At 41.9% G+C, this 23,596-nt stretch overlaps 1 protein-coding gene across 1 annotated transcript in view; it reads right to left on the bottom strand.

Annotated features, from left to right (window-relative positions):
• The window catches only part of LOC136627974 (tRNA (32-2'-O)-methyltransferase regulator THADA-like), a 42,369-nt gene that overhangs the window by 9,382 nt on the left and 9,391 nt on the right, over window positions 1-23,596 (bottom strand). The window contains exons 7-19 of the mRNA XM_066603531.1: window positions 23,185-23,305; window positions 21,005-21,150; window positions 19,410-19,491; window positions 19,182-19,318; window positions 18,356-18,553; window positions 17,541-18,207; window positions 16,038-16,190; window positions 14,992-15,101; window positions 13,094-13,251; window positions 10,511-10,653; window positions 2,646-2,825; window positions 1,396-1,541; window positions 1,183-1,311 (exon numbers count right to left, since the gene is read on the bottom strand). Of these exons, the coding sequence (XP_066459628.1) occupies window positions 1,183-1,311; window positions 1,396-1,541; window positions 2,646-2,825; window positions 10,511-10,653; window positions 13,094-13,251; window positions 14,992-15,101; window positions 16,038-16,190; window positions 17,541-18,207; window positions 18,356-18,553; window positions 19,182-19,318; window positions 19,410-19,491; window positions 21,005-21,150; window positions 23,185-23,305 (2,370 nt within the window). The remainder of the gene's footprint in view (window positions 1-1,182; window positions 1,312-1,395; window positions 1,542-2,645; window positions 2,826-10,510; window positions 10,654-13,093; window positions 13,252-14,991; window positions 15,102-16,037; window positions 16,191-17,540; window positions 18,208-18,355; window positions 18,554-19,181; window positions 19,319-19,409; window positions 19,492-21,004; window positions 21,151-23,184; window positions 23,306-23,596) is intronic.

Below are 23,596 nucleotides of genomic sequence, written 5' to 3' on the forward strand. Positions count from 1 at the left end.
GATTGGTTGCTATGGGCAACAAGAACAGTCTTACAGTTTTAATTATTTAGACCCAGTGTCGTTTGCGAGGTTTTCTCATTGCTGAGAGCACAAGTTACTCGGAGTGTTCTACGGAAGAGCATGTTTTTCTGGCAAGTAGTGGGTAACCAATTTGTTTGCCTAAAATAGCTCGACATTTCACAAAGTTTTATGGTTGCATTGTATCCAACAAGACAACCATTTGGTGACTAGAAAACAAACTGGAAATAACAGAAACTTTGTTGGATGCACATCAAGGAGGGCGGCCAAAGAAGACCTCAGCAGGCCAAAGTTGAAGGTGTGAGAGTACATTTACTCCATTCTCTGCAAAAGCCTTTTCATCTTTACTACAAGAAACTGTTAAGTCCTTAGCAACATGTCAGACAGCCACTAAGAAAGTGAAATTGAAAGCCTACCTTTGTCAGTTATTTAGGAACTGCAGCTGTCGGATATGGTGAAACAAGTCGAGTACAGGAGGGAGTTCCAGCTGAATTTAGTCTAACATCAGGAACTGTTGGACATCATGTGGTTCATAGACAAAGCTTGGTTTCAGCTGTGTGGTCACATGAATAGCCAAAATACATGGATTTGGGACCCAAGTAACCCACATGAAATCCAGGAAAAACCACTGAATCCCATAAAATTAGTGTGTGGTGCACACATGAAGCGCTGCGTTCAGAAGTGTTTGGTGGTCAGTGATGGCCACTTTCAACATAATCTATGAAAACTGAGCTTACCAAGAACCAAAATAGGCATCAGTATTCACTAGTGATATTGTCCCGAACAAAAATATTGCAAAATTACTGGGTTGTGTTTCAAGTGAAATATCCTGTAGTTTATTAGAGTTGCTGAAACAGCTGAGTGTTTTACTACTTCCACAAATTACAACAAAAATAGCCTAAAGGTAAACAAGCCACTTTTTCACCTTATATATTCTTTTTGGTGTGCTACATTGGGTTCAGAAGACCCCTTTTCTTCAATTATATAGAGGTTCTAGCGATGGCCACACAGTGCATCATTAGTACTTTCCGATATGAAAAATACATGTAAGCAGTCACAGGACACAGACAAGTAGGTTTGTGACCAGATCGTTGAAGGCACAACAGAATGGCTTAGCAGTCCGCAGGTTGCATGCCTCTGATCTATAAGAACAGCAAAACTTACCCAGTGACGACACCTCATAATTATATCGTGATATGTTGCCATAGAATCCTCTACTGCTGCGTCAGAAATAATTGGTGTAGGTACAGCAATCAACTTCTCTATCAGAGGCCCAAGAAACATTCCAATTTCCTGGCAGGGTTAGATGGTCAAACAAATTAAGAAAAGAACTAGACACTGCCACTGTTCTTCTCAAACAAACTGTTAGAATCTCACCTTTAATGAGACCCAGCAACAAGTCATGATGAGGCTGTGCTCTTCTGAAATGAGAAGGTCTTCCTGGACGTCCTCTAGGCCTCTACCATGTGCAATCAAAACACTAACGGCCTTGCCCATATCCTGAAAGGATGGTGCAGCTACTTCTGTATGAGATATGAGAAGTGACAATGCAATGAACAGGACAGGCACATACATGAAGCACCTTGCTGAGAGTCTAACCCAATTTTTTGTGGTGGGCAATTGTATAACTGAGTGCAAAAAATGTCTCCCCCCTACTTGCGAACAGGTTCCGTTCCAGGAACCTGTTCGCAAGTCCGAACAAATGTTTGTATGGAGTGAGATTGCGGGTGGATCCCGCTCCATACAAAGCCGGGTGCAGGCTGTTCTTACAGCGGACACCTGGTGGCTGCAGTTCCAGTGCGGCTCGTCGGAACTGTTAACACTTTAAATACCGCTGTCAGAGCATTATTTAAAGTGTTAACAGTACCAATGAGCGGCGCGGCTCGTCGGAACTGCTGCCAACAGGTGCCGGCTGTAAGAAACAGCCAGCACCTGACATTCAGGGGGCCCGTACAGTGTCCCGCGATAAGATCGCGGGATGCTGTGCAGTTGCTAGGCAGCCTGGGGCCTTCTGAAAGGCCCCAGAGCTGCCTATGCAGAGTGCCTATCAAGCGCACGGCTTGATAGGCGCTCTGTATGGGCAGCCCTGGGGCCTTTCAGAAGGCCCCAGGCTGCCTAGCAACCTCACAGTGTCCCGCAATCTGACCGGACAGGCTTCTATCAGGCTTGTTGGCAGCCTGTCCGGTGTCTGCACAGTATGATGTAATGTCATAGCATTACATCATACTGTGCAGGACAGATTGTTCGCATCTTGCGAAATTCATAAATCAAACATTCGCAAGTCGGAGACTATCTGTGATCTGCTATATATATCTATAATCAATGAATGAATCAAAAATTATACACGCTTAGATGGGATTCTTAAAAGAAATTAAGCAGAATTAGAAAACAATGTCTGCTTATTTACAAAGAGAGAAGCACATGTCTATGGGTTGTCTCAGGTATTGCTGAGGTGAAGGAGGATGAGTTGCAAATACTACAACCTGTGGACAGGCTGGCAAGATTTCCGGAAGAAAGCGGTAATGTTTTTGTAATCCTACCCACCTTCTTTAACTGGAACTTCTAGTATAAACTGACATTTGCCCCAGCTTCTAGGACAATTGTGTAGTAGATGAGTAGCATCTTACCTGGAGGCCCTTCACTCCAAGCTTTGCGCAGCTTACGAAGGATGAAAGATACTATTTCTTGCAACAAGCTAACAAGATTCTGTAGAAGACAATGCCAGCTGGTGGCATGATCAGCTTGTAACATGGATTGGGAGACTGAAGAAACATCCAACAGACATAACCTCAGAGCGGAGAGCACCCCTGAAAGGGGACAGCAAGAATGACAAAGATGTAAATGGCTTCTCTTTGACTGACATACAATATTATTACCAGCTATACAGTGCTTAACCTACAAGAAGTCACTAGACTAAATAAATAGGTCCACAAAACTTAGTACGATTCCCAGGATAGAGCAGTTAAAACTTAACATTTATTCTAAAAATTAGCAAAACGTAATTACACACTGAACCATGTCGAAAAAAAGCCAAAATGTCCCAGCACCTCTCTGTCTTAGTGTCATTGTGTATTAAACGCTGTACATACACAATGTATTGCTTATGTGCAGCATTTTATATGCACCCATAAACAACAATAGGGTTGTTCGCACGTAACACAAACACTAAATAGAACATGCTGCATTCTCTTTTACGCGCCTATTATACATAATGAAAAACGCGAATGTGAGTGGCACATGTGAAAATCAATGTATTTGAATTGCTGCAATATATCGTCTATTATACATATGTACATCACGCGAGTAACACACAATTCAAATGCTTCGTGTGAATGAGCCCCTAGTCATAGCATATCCTGTAAGGGGGGGGGGGGGGGGACACATTTAAAAATATACCTATGATGCATCTACAGCAAGTTACTCCTGTTAATAGATACAGCTGCAAAATAAACAAAGACACTAATATACAAACACTAACAAACAATAGATCAGAGCGAAAATTTAAGACATCTGGGAACCTGGTTTGTAATCGCATAATCCAGAATGCCTCACAAGAAAGTAGTTTCTTAAATCAATCTTTACCCCTTATCGGACATGAAACCATTTCTATGCCAGCAACCTTGAGGGAGGATGTATTGCCTGATATATATTAAAAAAATGCCAAGAGGCAGCAGAAAGAGAACGTTTCAAAACAGTTGGACTAGGAATAGTTCTCATGATCGAAGGGCCATCTATGCACTTAAGAGCAGCAAGGAAATCACCATTAAGCCTGCAGATAAGGGTGGTGCTATAGTCCTCATGAATACATCGGACTACAAGAAAGAAGCAGACAGACAGCTGACGGACACCAGATACTACACCAAACTGAATCAAGACCTGACTCAGAAATATGTGGGGGGATTGAGAAGGGTCATCAGAAGTCTGTCTGTAGGCTCCACAAACCTTCTGGACTCGATACCAGAGAACCCCAAGGTTGGAACATTCTACATGCTTCCAAAACTACACAAAGCTGGCAACCCAGGATACGGATCCCCAACACACAGCAGGTCTATAAGATCCCAGGGACATTCACATGTTCCACGTCCAATGTTGTGTACCTGATCATGTGCAGTAAATGTCCTGTTGAGGGTCTTTATGTCGGAGAAACAGGGCAAAGACTGAAAGCGAGGATGAGATCTCATCGCCACACGATTAAACACAGAAAAAGAAAATTACCTGTGGCTGAGCACTTTTCTAACCATGGACATGACATAGGAGACATGAGAGTTTTGATATTGAAGGGTGGTTTCAAGTCGCAAAACCACAGAAGAATTTGGGAATATAAATTGATAACCCTTGACACGCTGAATACTGGGTTGAATTATTCCCCAGGATTTATGTGTGAATGGGAGGTATGAGACATTTATTGCACAGATAAGACCCCCATCAACAGTAATTCAGAGACCATTAACTTTCACTCCCTTATCAGTGTTTAGTTAAAAATGTTTGTGGACCTCTTGTAGCATTTCTAGCCTGACAACCCCCCAACAGTAATTTAGGGACCATAAAACTTTCACTCGCTATTAGTGCCTAGACAAAAAAAAGTTTGTTTGCTCTTGCAGAATTCCTTTTAAGTGTGAACCAATCACATCCATATCTGTGCCTTGTCATAAGTATGTATGTTATAAGTGTGTATTAATATCCATGCCTCTTTAGATCCAATCCATAAGCCTGAAGAAGAACCCTGCGTTGGTTCGGAAGCTCGCTATTACATCATGTATTTTTGTTAGCCATTAAAAGGTATCCTATCTACAAGATTACGTGGTTTCTCTTGCTGGGAACAATCACATTATGATCGTCATTTTAACTTACGAGACTTGCACCTAACATACTGTTCTGAGCACGTACTAAAGTCTAATATATAAACTACGTAACTTGGGTTGTAATTACCAAATGATCCGATCAGAAAAGATTGAGTGCCAGAACTCCACAAAAAAGTTTTTTGTTTGGATAATTCTATGTTATAAATTGAATCTGGGCTGAACACACCTATTACACCCCTTCAGGGTGAGCCAAACGGTAGAATTTGTAGGAATGTTGGTAAACAAACTGGGAGTAACCATGTTACCAATAGTGGGGGTTCATTTGGCAACACATGTAAAGCCTGTTTTTATCACTTGAGCAAGTGAGTCGTCCTGCATCACCAAAGGAAGATTCGTCATGATAATGTTTCTGATCTCAGGAATAGGACTACTGTAACTAGTGACAAAAGTTGAAAAAGCACATTACTTTCCATGCAAATATTTTTGTCATGATGGAGTAAATAATAATTCCTAGTCTTGGAGTCATAATATTTTTTAGTCCCCCCTTATAATTTTCCTATTGTACCCACAAATATTGAGTGTTCGGGAAATAAAACCAGATTCAGAATCACACTCTGTACTAGAAGAGCAGTCCCATTTAGCCCTCACAAATTCCCCGATGGGGAGGTTCTTGAGCACATGCAGAGGGTGACAACTACTGGCATGTAACAGAGTTACCCGCAGTAGGTTTCCTAAATAGTACTTGTTCTAGAATCCCTAATTATTAACACAACACATCTGAAGTATCAAATGGTAGAATAATGATGTTGATAACTGAATGATAAATCGGAATCACTATTATTGGGAAAAGAAATGAAGTGAGATACACTATCAGAAGCCTGCCATGTGGGGAAGTCATCTATATGCCTCCCATACCACCAGATATGGTGGGAAAAAGGGTTGTGGGAGATATACAGACAAAGCCCCTCCCATTGGGTCATTTACAGTCTTGCTAATGATGGGGAAAAGGAAGCATCCATTAGGCAGCTACATATTTGAAGATAAAAACTTTTGGTTGAACATAAAAAAAAAGAAATAGTAACAGAAATGTACTTTTTTAAATCATCTGCATACTTACTAAAATTGTTCAGATGGTACCTCAATGCAATTAGAGCTTTGCATTTAGAATGACAGTAAATAAAGAAACCAAATCTACAGAAATCCAAGAAAATTTGTCAAAACATTACAATTTGTCCAGGAACTGTAAAATAGGTTTTTTTTTTAACCTTTGATGTATCCAGGGACTCTAGCAACAAGGGGATGAAATAGATTATCGAGCCAACCACCAAAACTGTGAACCATTACTATCTATAAAAGGCATGTAAAGGGGGAAAAACGTTTCTCGGTGTCTTAAGAAGTGTGTGAAAAATAGGACAGATAGGGGATTCCACTAAGAAGTTATCAAACTGTTTTTGATGAGTCAGACCTAGTGTTAAGCCTTCCTGCAAAAGATGGAACAAAGAGGTCTTAAAACGTGAAGTTGGATCAGCATGCAAAAAGCAATAAGTAAGATCATCAGAAAATATATTGAAAGTTTCCCTCTCATAGAGAACCTTATCAAGGACTGCTACCGATTCTCCTTTATTTGCAGGGCGGACTACTAGATTTGGATTAGATATTAAGTCCTTTAGAGCCCATCTCTGATTAACTGTTACATTTTGAGGAGAAAAATTACATTGATGATACAACTTCAAAAGCTTCTTCTCAACTTGAATTTGGAATGAGTGTAAAACAGGAACCCAGGCTTGTAAACGATAAAATTTATGTTGGGTACTTTAGGTGGATTAATCATTGTAGAAGAAATATCTGTAGAGACGTCAGAAAATGCATAAGCCTCAGCCTGTAAATCAAAAAGTGTCAAAGTAGATCTTAAAAAGTAATTTATAATGCAATAGATTGATTGCCTGCAGTATTGACTGCTTGGGTCAAGTTAGATGCAAAATGATCCTCATAATTCAAATCTTCGACAACAAAAAGCTAGGAAGAATAGCATTCAAAAAAATCTAGAAAAGCTTGAACATTGGGCGGCGACTTACAGAATGGTATTTAAGAAGGAGAAATGCAAAGTCCTACATCTGGGCAAGAAAAATAAAAAAACACATACAGAATGGAAGGAATTGAGCAAAGCATTAGCACATGTGAGAAAGTCTTGGGTATGCTAATAGATCGTAGCCTGAACATGAGTCAACAATGTGATGCAGCAGCCAAAAAGGCAAACACAATTCTGGGATTTATTAAAAGAAGCATCGAGTCTAGATCGTGTGAGGTAATTATCTCCCTCTACTCTTCCTAAGTCAGACCTCATCTGGAATACTGTATCCAGTTCTGGGCCCCCTAATTTTAAAAAGACATAGGCAAACTGGAGCAAGTTCAGAGATGAGCTACCAGGATGGTAAGCAGTCTACAAATCATGTCCTATGAAGAATGGTTAAAGGATCTGAGAATGTTTAGCTTGCAAAAAAAGAAGGCGGAGAGGAGACTTAATAGCTGTCTACAAATATCTGAAGGGTTGTCACACTGCAGAGGGATCAGCCCTATTCTCCTTTGCACAAGGAAAGACTAGAAGCAATGAAATGACACTTAAGGGAGGAGACACAAATTAAATATTAAAAAAAACAACTTTCTGACAAGGGGGATGATCAATGAGTGGAACAGGTTACCACAAGAGGTGGTGAGTTCTCCTTCAATGGAAGTGTTTAAACAAAGGCTGGACAGACATCTGTCTGGGATTGTTTAGTGATTCCTGCATACCTTTTGTATTCACCTAAATAAGCTACAGACCTTAAATATACAGTCAAAAAGACTATTATGACATACTAACCAACAACAAAGCAATAGCAAAAAAAACATACATGTCGAACTGGGAACTAGAACTCAAAGAAAAGATACCTCTGGATCAATGGTCCAGCTCGAATACGTTAATGACAAAATCCACTATGGGACTTAACATACTAGAAGTACAAACCAAAATTAACCTAAGATGGTACTACAACCCATCACTTTTATACAATAGATCGAACCTGGGAGATGGTTTGTGCTGGAGAGGCTGCGGCCAAAAAGGCACATTATCACATATTTTTTGGTCCTGCCCAACACTAAAAGTATATTGGGAAAACATAACCATGTTCTTACAAAGCACATTGAAGTGCTACATACCTAAAGACGCCAAAATGTATATATTGCTGATGGGCTTGGAAACGTTTCCTAAACAGATAAGATATGTACTTGCTCACTCCCTAATGACCGCCAAATCCATAATAGCAAGACACTGGAAAAATCCATTACCCCCAGACATAGAAGAATTTAAAAGACGTATGGACGAACAATATATTTTTGAAAAATGGTTGGCGTTCCGGAATAAGAACACCAAAAAATTTAATGACACCTGGGAGACTTGGAGAATATCCTTAAAAAAGTAACAGTTGAATCATACAGATGCGTGAAGCCTTGTTACTGAGTTTGTTCATATGTTATATGTTCGTTGCAAAATATGTGTGGAATACAGGTTGTTAGAGGAACACAACGATTACGCTAAGTGTAAGTTATAGAAAATAGTACATGACTATACCATAACCACAATATAAGAATGTGCAATAAAATCTCAATAGAGTACTATCCTATATAGCACAGAGTGGTTACCATACCAGTTACATATTTTGATTGTAAAGTTGTGGAATGTTACCAATTGTTGTAGTAAAGTAACTTAATCAAAATACTAACACAAATAGCACAGTCTGAATGTGATACTAAATATTCGTTGATTATGTGCAAATCTCTTATGCTACTATGTACCAATGACTTGTATGTTTGTTAAAATTAATAAAAAAATCTAATGTTTAAAAAAAAAAAAAAAATATACAGTCAAAAGAATGAGCCTTGATTTCCTCTATTATAGCTGCGTGACAAGAGCTGTGTGATCATCATCAGTAACTGTGAAAAGAGAGCCTGTGTCCCCTTTTAGGCAATTTCTGTGGTAGGTCCATGTAACAGCATCACACAAACTAACTAGCTTCAGACAGTATAACCCGAAGTAAATCTGAGCTGGTCAGATGTGAAATTACATGACAGTCATCTGTGGTAAAAGAGGCTTCAAGTTTTATATAGAAAGGAACAAACTAACAGAAGGTAACACTAGTTTAATTATATATACAGGGGGATAGCTACATGGTGAATGAAAAGGAAAAAAAATCATCATCATAGTGGCTCTTTAACTGGTCTATTCTGGGAACCTAGAATAAGGTAAAACATACAGGAGTTTACATATTTTATACAGATTTGATTATCTCCACACATAGAAACATTAATATGTTACTATAGTGTTAGGCACATACAGTATCTGTAAGCAATATAAATCATTACACAAAAAAACAACCAGTATCTCCAATACCACCTGTACGCTGATGACACCCAGCTATACACCTCTTCTGGTGACATCTCTGCACCTTTACTCCAAAACATCACTAACTGTCTGTCCGCTGTCTCTAACACCATGTCCTCTCTCTACCTAAAACTAAACCTCTCTAAAACTGACCTGCTGGTATTTCCACCCTCCACTAACCGACCTCCTCCTGACATCTCCATCTCAGTGTGTGGCGCCACCTTAACTCCTAGACAGCATGCCCGCTGCCTTGGGGTCATATTTGACTCTGATCTCTCTTTTTCCCCCTACATCCAATCTCTGGCCCGAACATGTCAGCTGCACCTCAAGAACATCGCAAGAATCCGCTCTTTTCTCACTGTGGACACGCTAAAAACGCTTACTGTTGCTCTCATCCACTCCCGGCTCGATTATTGCAACTCGTTGTTGATCGGCCTCCCCTGCACCAGACTCTACCCTCTCCAATCCATCCTGAATGCGGCAGCCAGGCTCATCTTCCTGTCCAGCCGCTACTCGGACGCCTCTACCCTGTGCTGGGCACTGCACTGGTTGCCCGTTAAATACAGAATTCAATTTAAACTCGCTACCTTCATCCACAAAGCCCTCCACAGCGCAGCGCCCCCCTATATTGCCTCCCTCATCTCAATCCATCACCCAGCCCGGGCTCTCCACTCTGCTAACGAAACCAGACTGAGCGCCCCTTTAATTCGAACTTCTCATTCCCGCCTCCAAGACTTCTCCAGAGCAGCACCGGTCCTCTGGAACGCACTACCAAAGGCTAACGAGCAATCCAGGACTCGCAGAACTTCAGGCGTGCTCTAAAAACGCACCTCTTCAGGGAGGCATACCGAATTCCCTAAACAAACCCCTCTGTACTCCGCCTGATAACATGCTCCCTGACCTACTGACTGCAATCCCTGCTAGTCATCATAAACCCCTCCTGCAGTCATACCGATTCTGCCGTCACACGGTCAAATGTCTGACCATTGTCTGTGTGTATAGAATCCCTCACTCTGCACCCCGCCATACCGTGGACATCTCCAGCCCTTTACCTTCTGTATCATCCCATTACTTGTAGTATGTAAGCTCTATGGAGCAGGACCCTCACCTCTATTGTTTCCATCAACTGATTGCTATGTAACCGTGGTTCTGTAATTTTTTTGTATTTTTTGTCTTTCTGTATCCCCCCTGTCTATGTAAGCGCTGCGGAATATGTTGGCGCTATACAAATAAAGATTATTATTATCTCTTCTTTACTAAAACAGATGCCTACCATGGATGGGCTTCTTGCTTGCTGCATGTAAGAGGTTTTCTTGTGCACAACAATAGTGATCCTTCAGCATCTCGACAAGATAGGTAACAAGTCCTAGTGCAGACAGAGGGACACCTTCTGCTAAGTACACAGAATTATTTGGCCTTTAGCAGTGAATAAAAGAGAAAGTGACTCCATGAATATTTTTGCCATGATTGTGTATCTTTCAGAAGAAGGGGTTAATGCAGTTAAATGAAACAAGTTCTACTACTACAATTTTCCCCCCCAAAATTCTGTAAAAAAAAACAACAAAAAAAACTTTGGCACCTCATGATGTCCACATTACACAAACTGTTTGAAATTATTTTGAAAACAAGATTCTCTTAAAGCCTAAGGGCTCCTATCCACGGGCGAATTTTCACTGCGTTCCCCGCGGCGATAATCTGGCCGCAGGGAACGCAGTGAATGCTTTCCATAGCGTTGCTATGAAAAGCACAGCTTCCCTGTGCACGGGCGGAGAATCATTGCGATTGTCCGCTCGCAGCCGGCAATTCGCAGCATGCTGTAAATTGCCGCGATTCTCCGCGGTCAGCCTTTCTGTCAGATAGGCTCACTGTGGAGATTCGTCTGCCGGCTCCTGCTCCAAGTTAAATATATGTTCCCCAACATAATGAAGGGCTACAGCTGCCTTCCTTAACCACTTCTGGTCTCATGGCCAAGCTAAATGAGTCTGTATGTAAGCAGTAGGAGAAAACAAATTAACAGACAAAGTCCATCAAGACAGACCGTAACCCAAAAATGAATAATTTGAGGTAAAAAAACAGGCCAGACTGCGTATCCTTTTTTTTGAGAAAATACCACCAGCGCTAGCAAAAACAAACAATTGGGTGGGTGATGTGTTCCCCAATGAAAATCCCGAGAAAGGGGTTTTACAGTAAATAACAAAAATCCTTTTTTCTTGTCGATGTTATTGCGGGACATTCTAGAGCAGTTACTGGGGATAGTAATAGATGACCAACACTTCCTATGGAAAGGATCACCGTGGGAAGCTAATGTTGTGGCTGCTGGACTATGTAGGGCAGTCCTCACCAGGCAGATATACCCAACTGGAAGGGGTTCGAGAATCTGCATCAGACATGCCTTATGAAGCCTCGTCCACAGAATGCCCTTCTCGGGAACAAAAATTGTAAGTAACTGTGAGAGGTCAGACTTGAAATCAGGGAGTCCCATAGACTAAGGGATTCCACAGCCCTGCGCCATATGTGAGCTGGAAAACAAAAACCCCTGATGCAGATGCGAACACGACTCTAGAAGTGGCTTCAGAGAGTCCAGAAAGTGTCATCCCAGAGGATAAAATATTACAAGGAACAGTGTTTGACTAGCTAGAAGCCAGAGCTCTCTAGCCATGCTGTGTTGACTTGGCTGCCATACTACCCAAAACTCTAGAGTAGTATTTTTATAAAGAAAATCTAAGATTGTCAATTATTGCCAGTGTAACTGTGCATTACATCAGTTACACCATCTGACAAAACTGGAACAGAGTTAATTAGCAATCACCCTAGCCCTGCCTCTGGAAGTGGGTGAGAAGGCAGATGCCCACAGTTACTGAGTTAGGTCAGATACCTAGACAATTACTCCCTGAGAAAAAGGAATCATGAAGCGGTTTGGAGTTCGCATTAAAAATTACGTGTGAAAAATCAAATGGCATAACAACAACTTCTAAAGAATATGCAAGAGAGCAGCCTTATGCATGTCATCAATGTGTGATCATGCTCGACAAGGCCTGTTGATATTTACAATTACCGAGTAACCATGTTAGAATATGCACATTGTCCTATGAGCATGACCAGGTGCCCCATGGCTGTCGGGAAACAGGAGTGGTTAGTGCCACCCTGTTTCACTTTGTCTTTTTAGGGGAAGGAGTAACAGTGCGTCTGATGCAGCATTTTTCACCTTCCCAACTTGAGGACAATCAGGGAAGTCAGCTCATCCTGGATTCCCAGCTAGACAGGAAAAATGAAGAATAATAAACTAAATTAAAGGCAGAAAAGTCCTGCAGAGCAGGAGGTCTGCCTCCTATGGACACCAAGCTAAAACTGCTTATCTCAGTGCCTGCAAGAGGGGTGTAGATGGTACGAGGGACTAATTCTTTCTTTGCTTGGTGTCTGCCTTCTAGTGGCAGGAGCTATACCCCAAGGCCTTCTGTGTCCCCTAATGACAAGGACTGGAAAATATATATTAGTAGGGTACATATACTGTAGGAATTACCCATCTTCCAGAATAAAGCATTTACAGAAATACTACTAAACAAACATTAAGGGCAGTGCTGGTAATAGTTTTCTGATTGAAGAACGTTCAGGAGAGACCACAGTTCAGCATTCAGAGTATAATAAAACATGCTTAGAGACCATTTTTTCTTCATGTGAACAGCACTGTGTTAAATGGAATCTGGAACCCACTGAAATATTAAAGGTCCCTTAAATTGCTACAAGTGGTACAGCCCTTCAAATTTAAAAGCAGGATATATGTCATGTGACTAGAAATGACAGTGAAAATAATTGTCAATCAATCCACAGTTTTCTCAGTTTATGATTTTGTAAGCACCTTTGCAGTAGAGTCTTCATTATGAGAGCTCCAGATTCTGCCATAGGTACACGAGGACTACAGAGAAACGTCTGCCCTAGTTCAAATAGTGCGACGGTCAACTCTGCCGAGGCTGGCAGAAAGAAACGGGCAAGCAAGTCAGATGCCATCTCACGGATCTGTGTGGTAATGAATAAGGCAACATGTTAAAAAGCTAAAACTGGGAATTACATTTGTTAACAATTATTTGAGTGCACATGTTAATTACACTTTAGTTTTACATAAAATGTCATTACTGAAAAGAACAGGAGATTAACAACAGTTCATAGAACACAGTTCTTTAGGGGCCTAAAGCTACAAATAATACTGAACTAAAGACAAGGTTTGAACAGTGGCCACTTTCTCAGTCCATCCACCCACCTGAAAACATAATACACTGCTGTAATAGAAGGCCCTTCACAATGAAAGAAGTGATATCAAATCACAAAACCATGTTAGAAATCACAAACACTACAGCACTCTACATTCCATCATCCAAACGTTCTTTTATGTATGCTTACACATCATTCGCCCCAATAAAACCAATTAGAACCTTGTCCAATTGGAACAGACATTTATGACCAAACCATTTCAAAGTTCCAGAAAAAAAAATTGCATGTCATCTGTACTGAGCAACTAAGGCCGGTCTCACACGAACAGATTTCTATTGCGGAATCCACGGTCGGCGTCCGCAAAGAGGATCCATAGCAAATGGCATGCATTAAAAGGTATATAAAAATTTTTTTCTTAAACTGCTTTTTCCTTCACACTCGTGGAAACAAATTGTGTGTTTCACGAGTGGAGGAAAAAAAAAAAAATCGCAGCATGCTCTATTTTCCTGCAGATTCTGCGTGAAACGGCCTCCATTGAAGTTAATGGAGGCTGTCCGACCCGCAGCCCATCCGTAATTGACATTGCGGATAGGGTGTGGGGTACCTATGTCATCGCCTAGCGACAGCAGGGCAATACAAATATTTTGGAAAAATAAATAAAAAAGCGGCGAGCATCCGCGGTCATCCACAGTACAGATAAAGCAGGTACACAAGGTCATCGGCCAGGGTCACAGCCAGATTCCGTTGCGGGAACCCAACTCTGTAATTTGCAGCCATTTTGCACTGGCCACTAGAATTTTCATAGCAGACTTCCCCATTTTTGCAGCTCTGCTGTTCATATTGGAACGTAATGAGCAGAGAGATCTCCTTACATTACAGAGTTCAGAGTGATCTCATCACAGAGTAGGAGAGTTAATCATACTATTGAAGAGATAGATAAGCATCTGTGTACATCTTCCCTGTCACTCCTGCACTTAATCACTTCCTCGAAACTGCAATCCATTGGCCCGTTTACACGAAACGGTTATCGCACAAAATTCATTCAAACAAACGAATAGGAGTGATAATCATTACGTGTAAATGCAAAGTTCTTTCACTTTCAGTCAGTAAAAAAAAAAAAAAAACTATCGCAGGCTTCTCGTTATGAGTAAATGCTTGCCGCTCAGCGCTTCACATAGATGGTGAGGTGCTAAGCGAAAAGCCTGTGATCCAGTGATGTCTTTCACTGTAAACACTCTGTTCTATGCGCAATATGATATATCTCGGTCAATGAACTCCCTTTCATTTTGGCTATCAGAGCTGTGTGGGCTCTATAGACAATTCAGGAATGAAGGAAGTGTCTGTCTCCAATATGATTCCCCTTGAAAAACAGCTGCACATCAAGAAAACAAAAAAATTATTTATCTTCCATAGACTTAATAAAATATGATATATTCCCTTTGTAGGATTGTCATAACTAGACACCATTGATGCATTAATTACTAGGTTTTGTTCAGCAGGTTTTCTTATACAGAATTATGTTTAATATCTGATTAAAAGCTGATTAACCTCATTAGTGCAGTCCTGCAAACATCCCAACAGCGCTTGCATGCTGCCGGCTGACAGGAACTCCCAGCATCCTTTTTGTTTGGCAGCGTTCAGTAGGAGAGATACATCTTCTGTAAACATAACACATAGGAAGAAATCTGAGTATGGAGTCCGACAAAAAGAATAGGAATAGATCATCTATAAAGAATTCATACCATTGCATAGTTAGTTAGGAAACATATACAGTACATTAATGTTTTGGCCTCGCAGCTTAATTTCTATACTGTTAATCTTAGGCCGAGTCCCATATTCATGCCTGTTTGGAGGAAGAAAAGGATTCTGGGAACAGAAAAATGTATGGGTTGTAGATGCTGCTGCTCGCAATATCTGAAGAAGGACTTTCACACCCTATGGTAGAAGTGAGAGGAAGCGGGGCCCACAAATCCCTGGGCTTTTAAGACTGTGGACTCAATAGCCATGATGTTAAAAGTAGCGTATGCAAATGCTGGTGAAGAGCTGGCCCCTGCTGCATCAAATCCGGTCTGAGTGGAGAAACAAGATCAGTGTACAGACTTATAGTCACTTACAGTTAAGATGTAAAGGTTCATGTAGCGCCATTAAAATACCATGTGTGAACTTGGCCTAAGTAGTAAACTACCTAAGAACAATGGATTACTAGTAAAGATGAGCGAACACGTTCGGCCCCGCCCCTTTTTCGCCCGAACACCGAACTTTGCGAACACCTCGGTGTTCGGGCGAAAAAGTTCGGGGGCCGCCGTGGCAGCGCGGGGGGGTGCGGCGGGGAGTGGGGGGGAGAGGGAGAGAGAGAGGGCTCCCCCCTGTTCCCCGCTACTGCCGCCCGCGCCGCCGCGCATCTCCCCGCCCCCCGGCGGCACCCGGACACTTACGCGCGAACACTGCAGTGTTCGCTAAAGCCGGTGTCCGGGTGCGGATGTGTCCGTAACGGACACGTTCGCTCATCTCTAATTACTAGGTAAGCATCAGTTGTAAATAGAGCACTGGAAATGGGTTGTACGTTTTTTTTTTATCAGAAGGTCATCACTCACGTGGCGGTTGTCCTTTCTTCCTTTGTGGGCTCCAGCAGTCAGTAAAAATCTCCAGCATGGAGCAGAGTGTGATTAAGGCACAGCATCGCCGCTGATAATTGCCCGCAGGGGTCAGTGATGAGATACTCAGATGAAACATCCAATCCGTGAACTCTGATGCAGTAAATAAAACGGATACACAACTGTTAGTAACTGCCTCGCGGGCTCGTTCACACCATCGTTACACCCCCATTGGGAGATTTCCGTTGTTGGAGAGGAAAAACAGAACTAGAAGTTTCTGTTTTTTACCCGTTGACTTCAATAAGTGTTCAAAAGAAAAAAAAAAGTTTCCGCTTTCTTCCGTTCGGTTTCCATTTATTACACAGAACAAATAGCGCAGTCTGTGGCGCTACTTGCTTCATTAAAAAAAACAAAAACAAGACACCAAAATGGAAGAGCGGTAGAAATCTGTAACGGGGGTGAGTAAGGCTGATGTGAATGGGTCTTTAATTACAGAATCCAGATGAAGCATTTATATTAAAAATTACTGCAATGTTCTATAAAATTATTAATAAAGTAACATTGGAACTAAATATATAGGGGCTTCTGTACTATAACTGTCCAATAGACAGTGCAAACAGACATTGTAGTCATTGTGCTGAATGATAAATCTGTCAAATGTTATGACTGTTTAGTCTAACTTTATATCGCCATTGAGGCCACACCCCATTTCTGTGAAGGAACGCCCCTTGTCAGACACAGCAAAAAAAAAAAAAAAAAAAAGATGCCCGGAAGTGTCAAACATATAGCAACACTCTTGGTTTCCTGCTTTATGCAACACAGCCCTATTCGTTTGATCAAAATGGTGTTGCATTTCCCTGCGCAGTGGGTCCTCTGAAATGTGCTGCGCAGCAGAAATTCAGAAGGGACCGCAGCCCTTTTGTTTCCAGGATCAGCAACAGTCCTCATGTCGGACCATATTGATGAAAGCATTATGGCATATGCAATACCATTCTAAAGGGAATACTCCTTTAAAAGTGGTCCTCTTCAGACCAGGCTGCAATAAACGTTAAAGTCATTAGGAGCAGAGTTTAAGTTCTTGCTCACGACCTGAAGGTTGCGGCTTCAATCCCCGCTTGGCTCAGGTAGCCGGCTCAAGGTCGACTCAGCCTTTCATCCTTCCGAGGTCGGTAAAATGAGTGCCCAGCTAGGTGGTGGTGGGGCAATAAATAAAAATTACCTGAATGTGCTGCGGAATAAGTTAGTGCTATACAAATAACAAGATTTATTTTAATTTATTAGCCCACAAGCACTGAAGACTATTCTTGATCTAGCCACCTATACTGGAGGCTAAAAGGACGAATATACTGTACTTGTGTAAAAACACCAAGAAGAAAGCTTGTTTTGCACTGTATGTTGTGAATTGCAATTGAAGTCAATACTAAAGCAGATGAGGTCTTTGCGTTGATGTCAATACACATACCGAATATCATAAAAAAGTTTTAACTGAAATACAGCCCTCACCAATTGCCTTGGTCACAGTTTCCTCCTGGGTAAGTCCTTTGCGGAGAGCAGACATGGCTGCATCCCGAAGCCTCTCTAAAACCTTGCGTAGCACTGCCTGAAGTTGCTGTCGAAAGCCTGGATTATCACAGCCCATATTGTAAGGCAGATATTTCTTAAGTAGTATCAGCTCATCAGAGGAAGGGGGTTGATTACTTTTAGGACCGCAGCACAGGAAGTTCATTGCGTTCAGACGTACTCCATCGTCAGCAGATTCAAGACACAGCTCCAATCTCTTTTTTGCTTCTATCACTTGACCCAAGGCTACTTTCTGCGCCCGTGCAAGGCTGATCCAGCCACGCAGATGTGGAATGTCTGAACCATTCAGCCGTTCTGCCAGCAGTTTGGAGGAGACACTAAATGTGCGCAGGGTACAGGGGAGAATATGAGTCGCAGCATTATTTTGTAGACTACTTTCAGTGGAACTTAGTGCATCAGAAAGATGAACAAGCCAAATTTCTGCCCAATGTTTACTCAGATCCCCCTCATCTACAGTGCCCCCCTGAACCCATTCTTCTTTCTGCAAAGAAATGAGAGTGCGGTAAGTCTCTGCAGCCGGAGGGCAGAGGTAGTTTGTCGTCAAACAGCAAAACAGATGGGATGGGAGCAAAGGGTAGTAAGCCAAAACCTGCAGGCAAGAAAAAAAAGAGAAGATGGTCAACCCCCAACTGTCCACTACTCAAAACTAATACAGAAATATGCCAATAGCCTCTTTTTAAAGTACATGCTTTATGGGAACAGATAAAAAATCTAATATTTAAATGCTTGAAATTGACCTTCTTCGATCCTAGGAATGGTAACAAAGCACAGAGTACGGTATATCTGGACCGAGCCTGCCAGGAGATTTCTGTGATTTTCTGTAGCAAATTTTGGAGCATGACTTCCTCTGTTCTTTCCAAGAGCTGACACTCCTTATGGTGAATATGCAGGTAGTGCCGAAAACAGCTAAGCACCAGAGCGGTCATACCATCTATCTGTGTATGAATGAAATTACAGAACACCTTAGTTATATTATATAAAATGGTTACAATAAGACAAAACCTTAAAAAAGGGAACCAGTCATCACCTATGAGCACCATAAACCAAGTTATGGTAATCATAGATCAGGTCCCTAGTAGTATAGGGATGTACTTTTTATACTCCCCCTGATCCCCGTTCCCGCACTGCCATCCCTGAAAGTCAATGGGCGGTCCATGCATTGAAGTAATCTCTATAGGCTATGTGCACATAGGACATTCTGTGCGCTCGCACAGCCTTCAGGGAGAAGTCTGCTGTGCATGCACACACACACTGTTCTCTCTGTGCGTACACAGCCTGTAAAGATGAGTCCGACACACTGTTCATGCACCAACTTCCAGGGATGAAAGTGCAGAAATGGAGAGCTGGCTAAATATAATGAGTAAATCCCTGGACTCCTGAGGCCCTGACATATATGCACCATAACTTAGTATATGGTGCTCATAGGTGATGACAGATTCCATTTAAGACAACATCACAGGACTAAGAATACAGTCAAAATATGTCAAATGGCAACCTAATGTATATTTTTATGGCAACATCCAATTTGTTGGACAGATAATGTAACAAGACAGACATTCTTACCTGCATTTCAGCCCCAGCCCACAGAAGATTCAACAGACACGAGTTCATCTCCATTGTATCTGTCAGGAGAAAGGCTCCTTGGATTGTGACCAGCAGAGTCAGGTGCTCCCGTACCCGCTGCAACCAGAGGCCGAGCGCTGCAGGGAGACCGGGAACAAGCACTCAGATTTATTGTGGTTTTTAAAGAACTCCAGGAACAAAATCTATTAACAATTGGATACATCGTACCTTGAAAACTGTAATATGGTTCAATTTGCTGCTCACATAGGCAGGCTACAGCAGGAAACAGACTCTGCAGCAAAGTCATATTCTGAGGATAGACACAATCATATCATTATCTTCTATTGATCTTATTAACAGAGTACGTACACCGAGTGGTCATTTTATTACAGAAACTCCTCTCCCTCGGCCTTCAGATCAACGCCTATTTATCATGGAACGGATTTCAGTAGGTGTTGAAATCGTTCTGCAGGAATATTGGCCTATGCAGACAGGAAGCTACTTGCAGCTGCCACAAATTAGATGGAGGTACTGGCATGCTCTGCACAGATGACAGGAAGGGTTCATCAATTCATACACTGGTGCCAATTTCTCACACTGCCATCAGCACAGTGCAGCAGAAATCTGGATTCATCTGAACAAGCAATGATTTTACACTGCACAGTGATCCAATATTTGCCCTATTGTCCACTGGAGTCTTGTCTTTCTGTTTCTCTTAGACATCAATGGCGCTCAAACAGGACTGATCAAATAGGTCAATTTGAAATGCCAAAAGCTTCACTGCTGCATAACTCTTAGGCCATTTTCACATGGTTGGGAATCTCCCACAAGATTTGTGCGTTGTGAGATGCACAAATATGAACCCCATTCTTTTGAATAGGGTCATACACATGAACAAGGTTTTCCCGCATCCCATCACAATGCTGGAAAAAATAAAAGAATTGAGGCATGCCCTATTTTTGGACGTGCACCGCATCACATAGTCCATTGTTTTCAATGGTGCCGGCAAGGCATCGCACCGCATACTAAGTGCACTTAAGTGTTCTACAATGTGTTTTCAATAGAAAACCTCAATGGGGAACATTCTGCAATCCTCCTCCACAGCTGTCAGCTGCGTCGCTACTTTCCCAAAGTGATGCGAGATGGTTTTGACACAAAAAAAGCCTCACATCCCCGGGTAAATCACATGCTGGGGAGTGTGATATCGGGCTGTGAAATGGCCCAATATCACACTCACCCGTATGAAATTAGCCTTAAATCGAGATATACTTTTTTTTTTCATTCTTTATTAAAACGTTTTCAAGTATAGAACAAAAAAAGATCCCTCATGGGGAGACAACATATAAAACATACACTTTGATTAAAGCCCGATAGTCTTTGATCTAAATGAGAGCAGACATCTAGTGCTCTGCGTAGCCACTGGCCATAGTCCACAGTTAAACTGTCAGGTTTGTCATTTACTTTAGGTATACTCATAGGGCTAACCTGCATGATTGGATGAAACCAAAAGGTTCACAACAACCAGTGTGAACATACCATACATAGTGAAGGCTAGTAAGCAGAAAGAACGGGGAAGGCAGTACTACAAGAGACTGAATTTGGAAGAGAGAAAAGGAAAAAAAAGTGCAAAAAGGAGGTGCACTAACATATTTGAATATAAGTACATATATTATTTCCTAGATACTATTAAAAGTGCAATAGCTAAACTCTGGATTGCTAACCTGGAATACTAATATATAGTATGCATATTTAAATTTAGACAATATAGGAAAGATCCACTATGCACATTGCTGTTATAGCAGGTTTACAATAGTTTAAGTTACCTGGCCTGTACAATATATTTTACAGGTGAGCAGATCTCCACGACCACAGGTGAGCAGCCCACGTAATAATGCTAGCAATCCCACTTCATTGGTCTTGTGCCTAGGGTCAGTCACATGCAATTCTCCAAACTGTAATTCACCCGTAGCTGCAGAGTACAAACCAAAGAAACATATGAAATGGTCCTTGAACTATACACACATCAAACGTTCCATAAGAGCGGCAGCTATTTTTTAACTAATCCAGCCTCCTAACACCTCCTTCAAAAAATGTAAGGAAGAGGACACGCACATATCATAAAGGAGGTAAAAAAAGGCACAAGGTACCCAAAGAATCAGAACATGAGAAGCAACAAAAACAAGTACATTGCCAAGACTGGGGAGTGTGACCTCATGGCTTGCCAATTTTTATTCATAGTTGGGAAAAAAAAAAAAAAAGAACACAATTTTTTAAGGCCGGTTTCACACGCCTCAAAAATTGTGTGAGATTTGTGCATTGTTAGTCGCACAAGTCTTGTGCAACTATGAACTCCATTCTTTTGGATGGAGTCATATACACGAGCGATGTATCGTGGTATGCTATAACTTTCCATGTTCCACGTTGGCGAGCGCAATATAGGCTGAGCTTCTCGCCCTGATATCTCACTGGCCCATGTGTAGGTAGCCTTAGACAGAGGTTACGTCCACAGGATTTTATCCCATGCAGTCCACCAGCAGAGAAAGTCCTCAAGTGAAGATATTTCGATCACAAATATAGACACAAGATGAGTTCCCCAAGGAAACATCCTGTAATCCACAGGAAGCACAAACCAGTGTGATAATGAAAAAATGGAATGTTTCCAGACAAAGGGAGCAGGTAGAAACAAATGAAAATGGCACCCCTTCTATTTGTGGCACCTGCTACATGGATCTGTTCCTGAGACGGTGCATCAAGGTTTTCCCAAACTGTAAAACCTTGATAGGAAGCACTATCAGTAGATCTGCACTCGGAGGAGCAGGAACAGAACACTACTTCATCAGAATTTGTTTAGCGGAACTTTTTGACTGCTGACTTTTTGTTGGAGAGTTTGCCTTGGTTCTGTACAGGAGTCAGAGTCCTTGTGCAAGGGAGAATCCAAGACGTTCTTCAATCTTCTATGGGCATACTAAGAGTTTTCACTTTCTGACATTTACAGGGGAAAGCGTTCAGACTTTAAGTCCGAACACACTGATCATACTATCGGCCTGGAGTGCGGCATTTTAAATGTCGTGCTAAACACTGCACAACGTCTCCATTGATTTCAATGGGGCTTTGCAGGCTAGGGCTCGAATGCGGCGTTTCAAATGTTGTGACTTTTGAATACCATCTGATCTATTTTCGTGCGTTTAAGCACTGTAATACAACTCATCACCCATTACAATAATGGGGTGCATTAAAAAACGCTGTCAAACACCGTAGAATGTGTTCAAAAACGCCACTTGAAATCGCAGTAAAATTGGCTCTAAATTGGCTGGTGGTTAGCTGCAGTGGCCACACAACCCATTGCCATGACATCATCCCTCTGCATTCACAAATGAAGGCCAGCAGGGAACTGGGCGCTGGTAAAACGGTAGCAGCAAGGAAGGCGGGTTTTGCTTCTTTTAAAGTGAACCATGATCGTACTGCCCGAAATAAGGGCAGCATGAAGCCAGGACAGGTATGCCTATTCAGACCACGTATGTTTATTCTGAAACGCTGCTCTGTTTCAGGGGGGAAAAAAAAACACACCTAGAAGTTTGATTTCGAGTCATAGAGGAAGCCTGCTTCAGCAGGACTGACAGCTCTCCCTATATATACACAAGCAGGCTAAAGAAGCCATTACTTGTGATGACACGGGCGGGAAAATCCCAGCACAGCCCGGCCCTTCGACTTCAGCACTCCAAGTTAAACTTCCAAGTATGTTTTTTTCTGAAATGCAGCAATGTTTCATAATAAAAAAAATACATGGACCAACAGGGCATATCTATCCCGGGCTCAGGCTCCCCATGATGCGAACACTTACGGAGTCATCAGCCTCTGTATGCAAATAGAGCTGAGAATTAATTTCCTGCAGCTCAGAGAACACCTTGACAAACAAATGATCACGATTTATTCCAACGGGTGTAAACTGACGAAATACAGTATTATGTAAATGATACTTACATTATAGTGTAAAATGCCTTACCAATTCCAAACTGCTGTATAAGGTTCATAGCAGCCCGAGCGGCCGATTCCACGACTGGTCCTGTATTTGCCAGGGAGGCCACAGCTGTCCCAGCTAATAATCGAGCATCATGACTGATGTTCTACAAAAAGAGACATGTGGTAATAGACACATGTATAAACAAGTATCGGCTGCGGAAGTATTAGGCTGGGTTCACACGGGGCGGAATTACTGCAGAATTTCCGTGTGGACTTTCTGTATCGAAAATCCGCTGCCAATTTTATTCCGGGATAAAACAGCAAAGTGGACGAGATTTGCAAAACTCTCGTTCAAACACTGTGGAGAAGTCGTTGCGGCCAAGCTGCAATCAAACTGACATGCCGTGCGGAATTCAAAGCTGTGACATGTCAATTTTAATGCCGTCTCCGCTGCG

Source organism: Eleutherodactylus coqui, chromosome 5, assembly GCF_035609145.1.
Source record: "Eleutherodactylus coqui strain aEleCoq1 chromosome 5, aEleCoq1.hap1, whole genome shotgun sequence".
Lineage (NCBI taxonomy): Eukaryota > Metazoa > Chordata > Amphibia > Anura > Eleutherodactylidae > Eleutherodactylus > Eleutherodactylus coqui.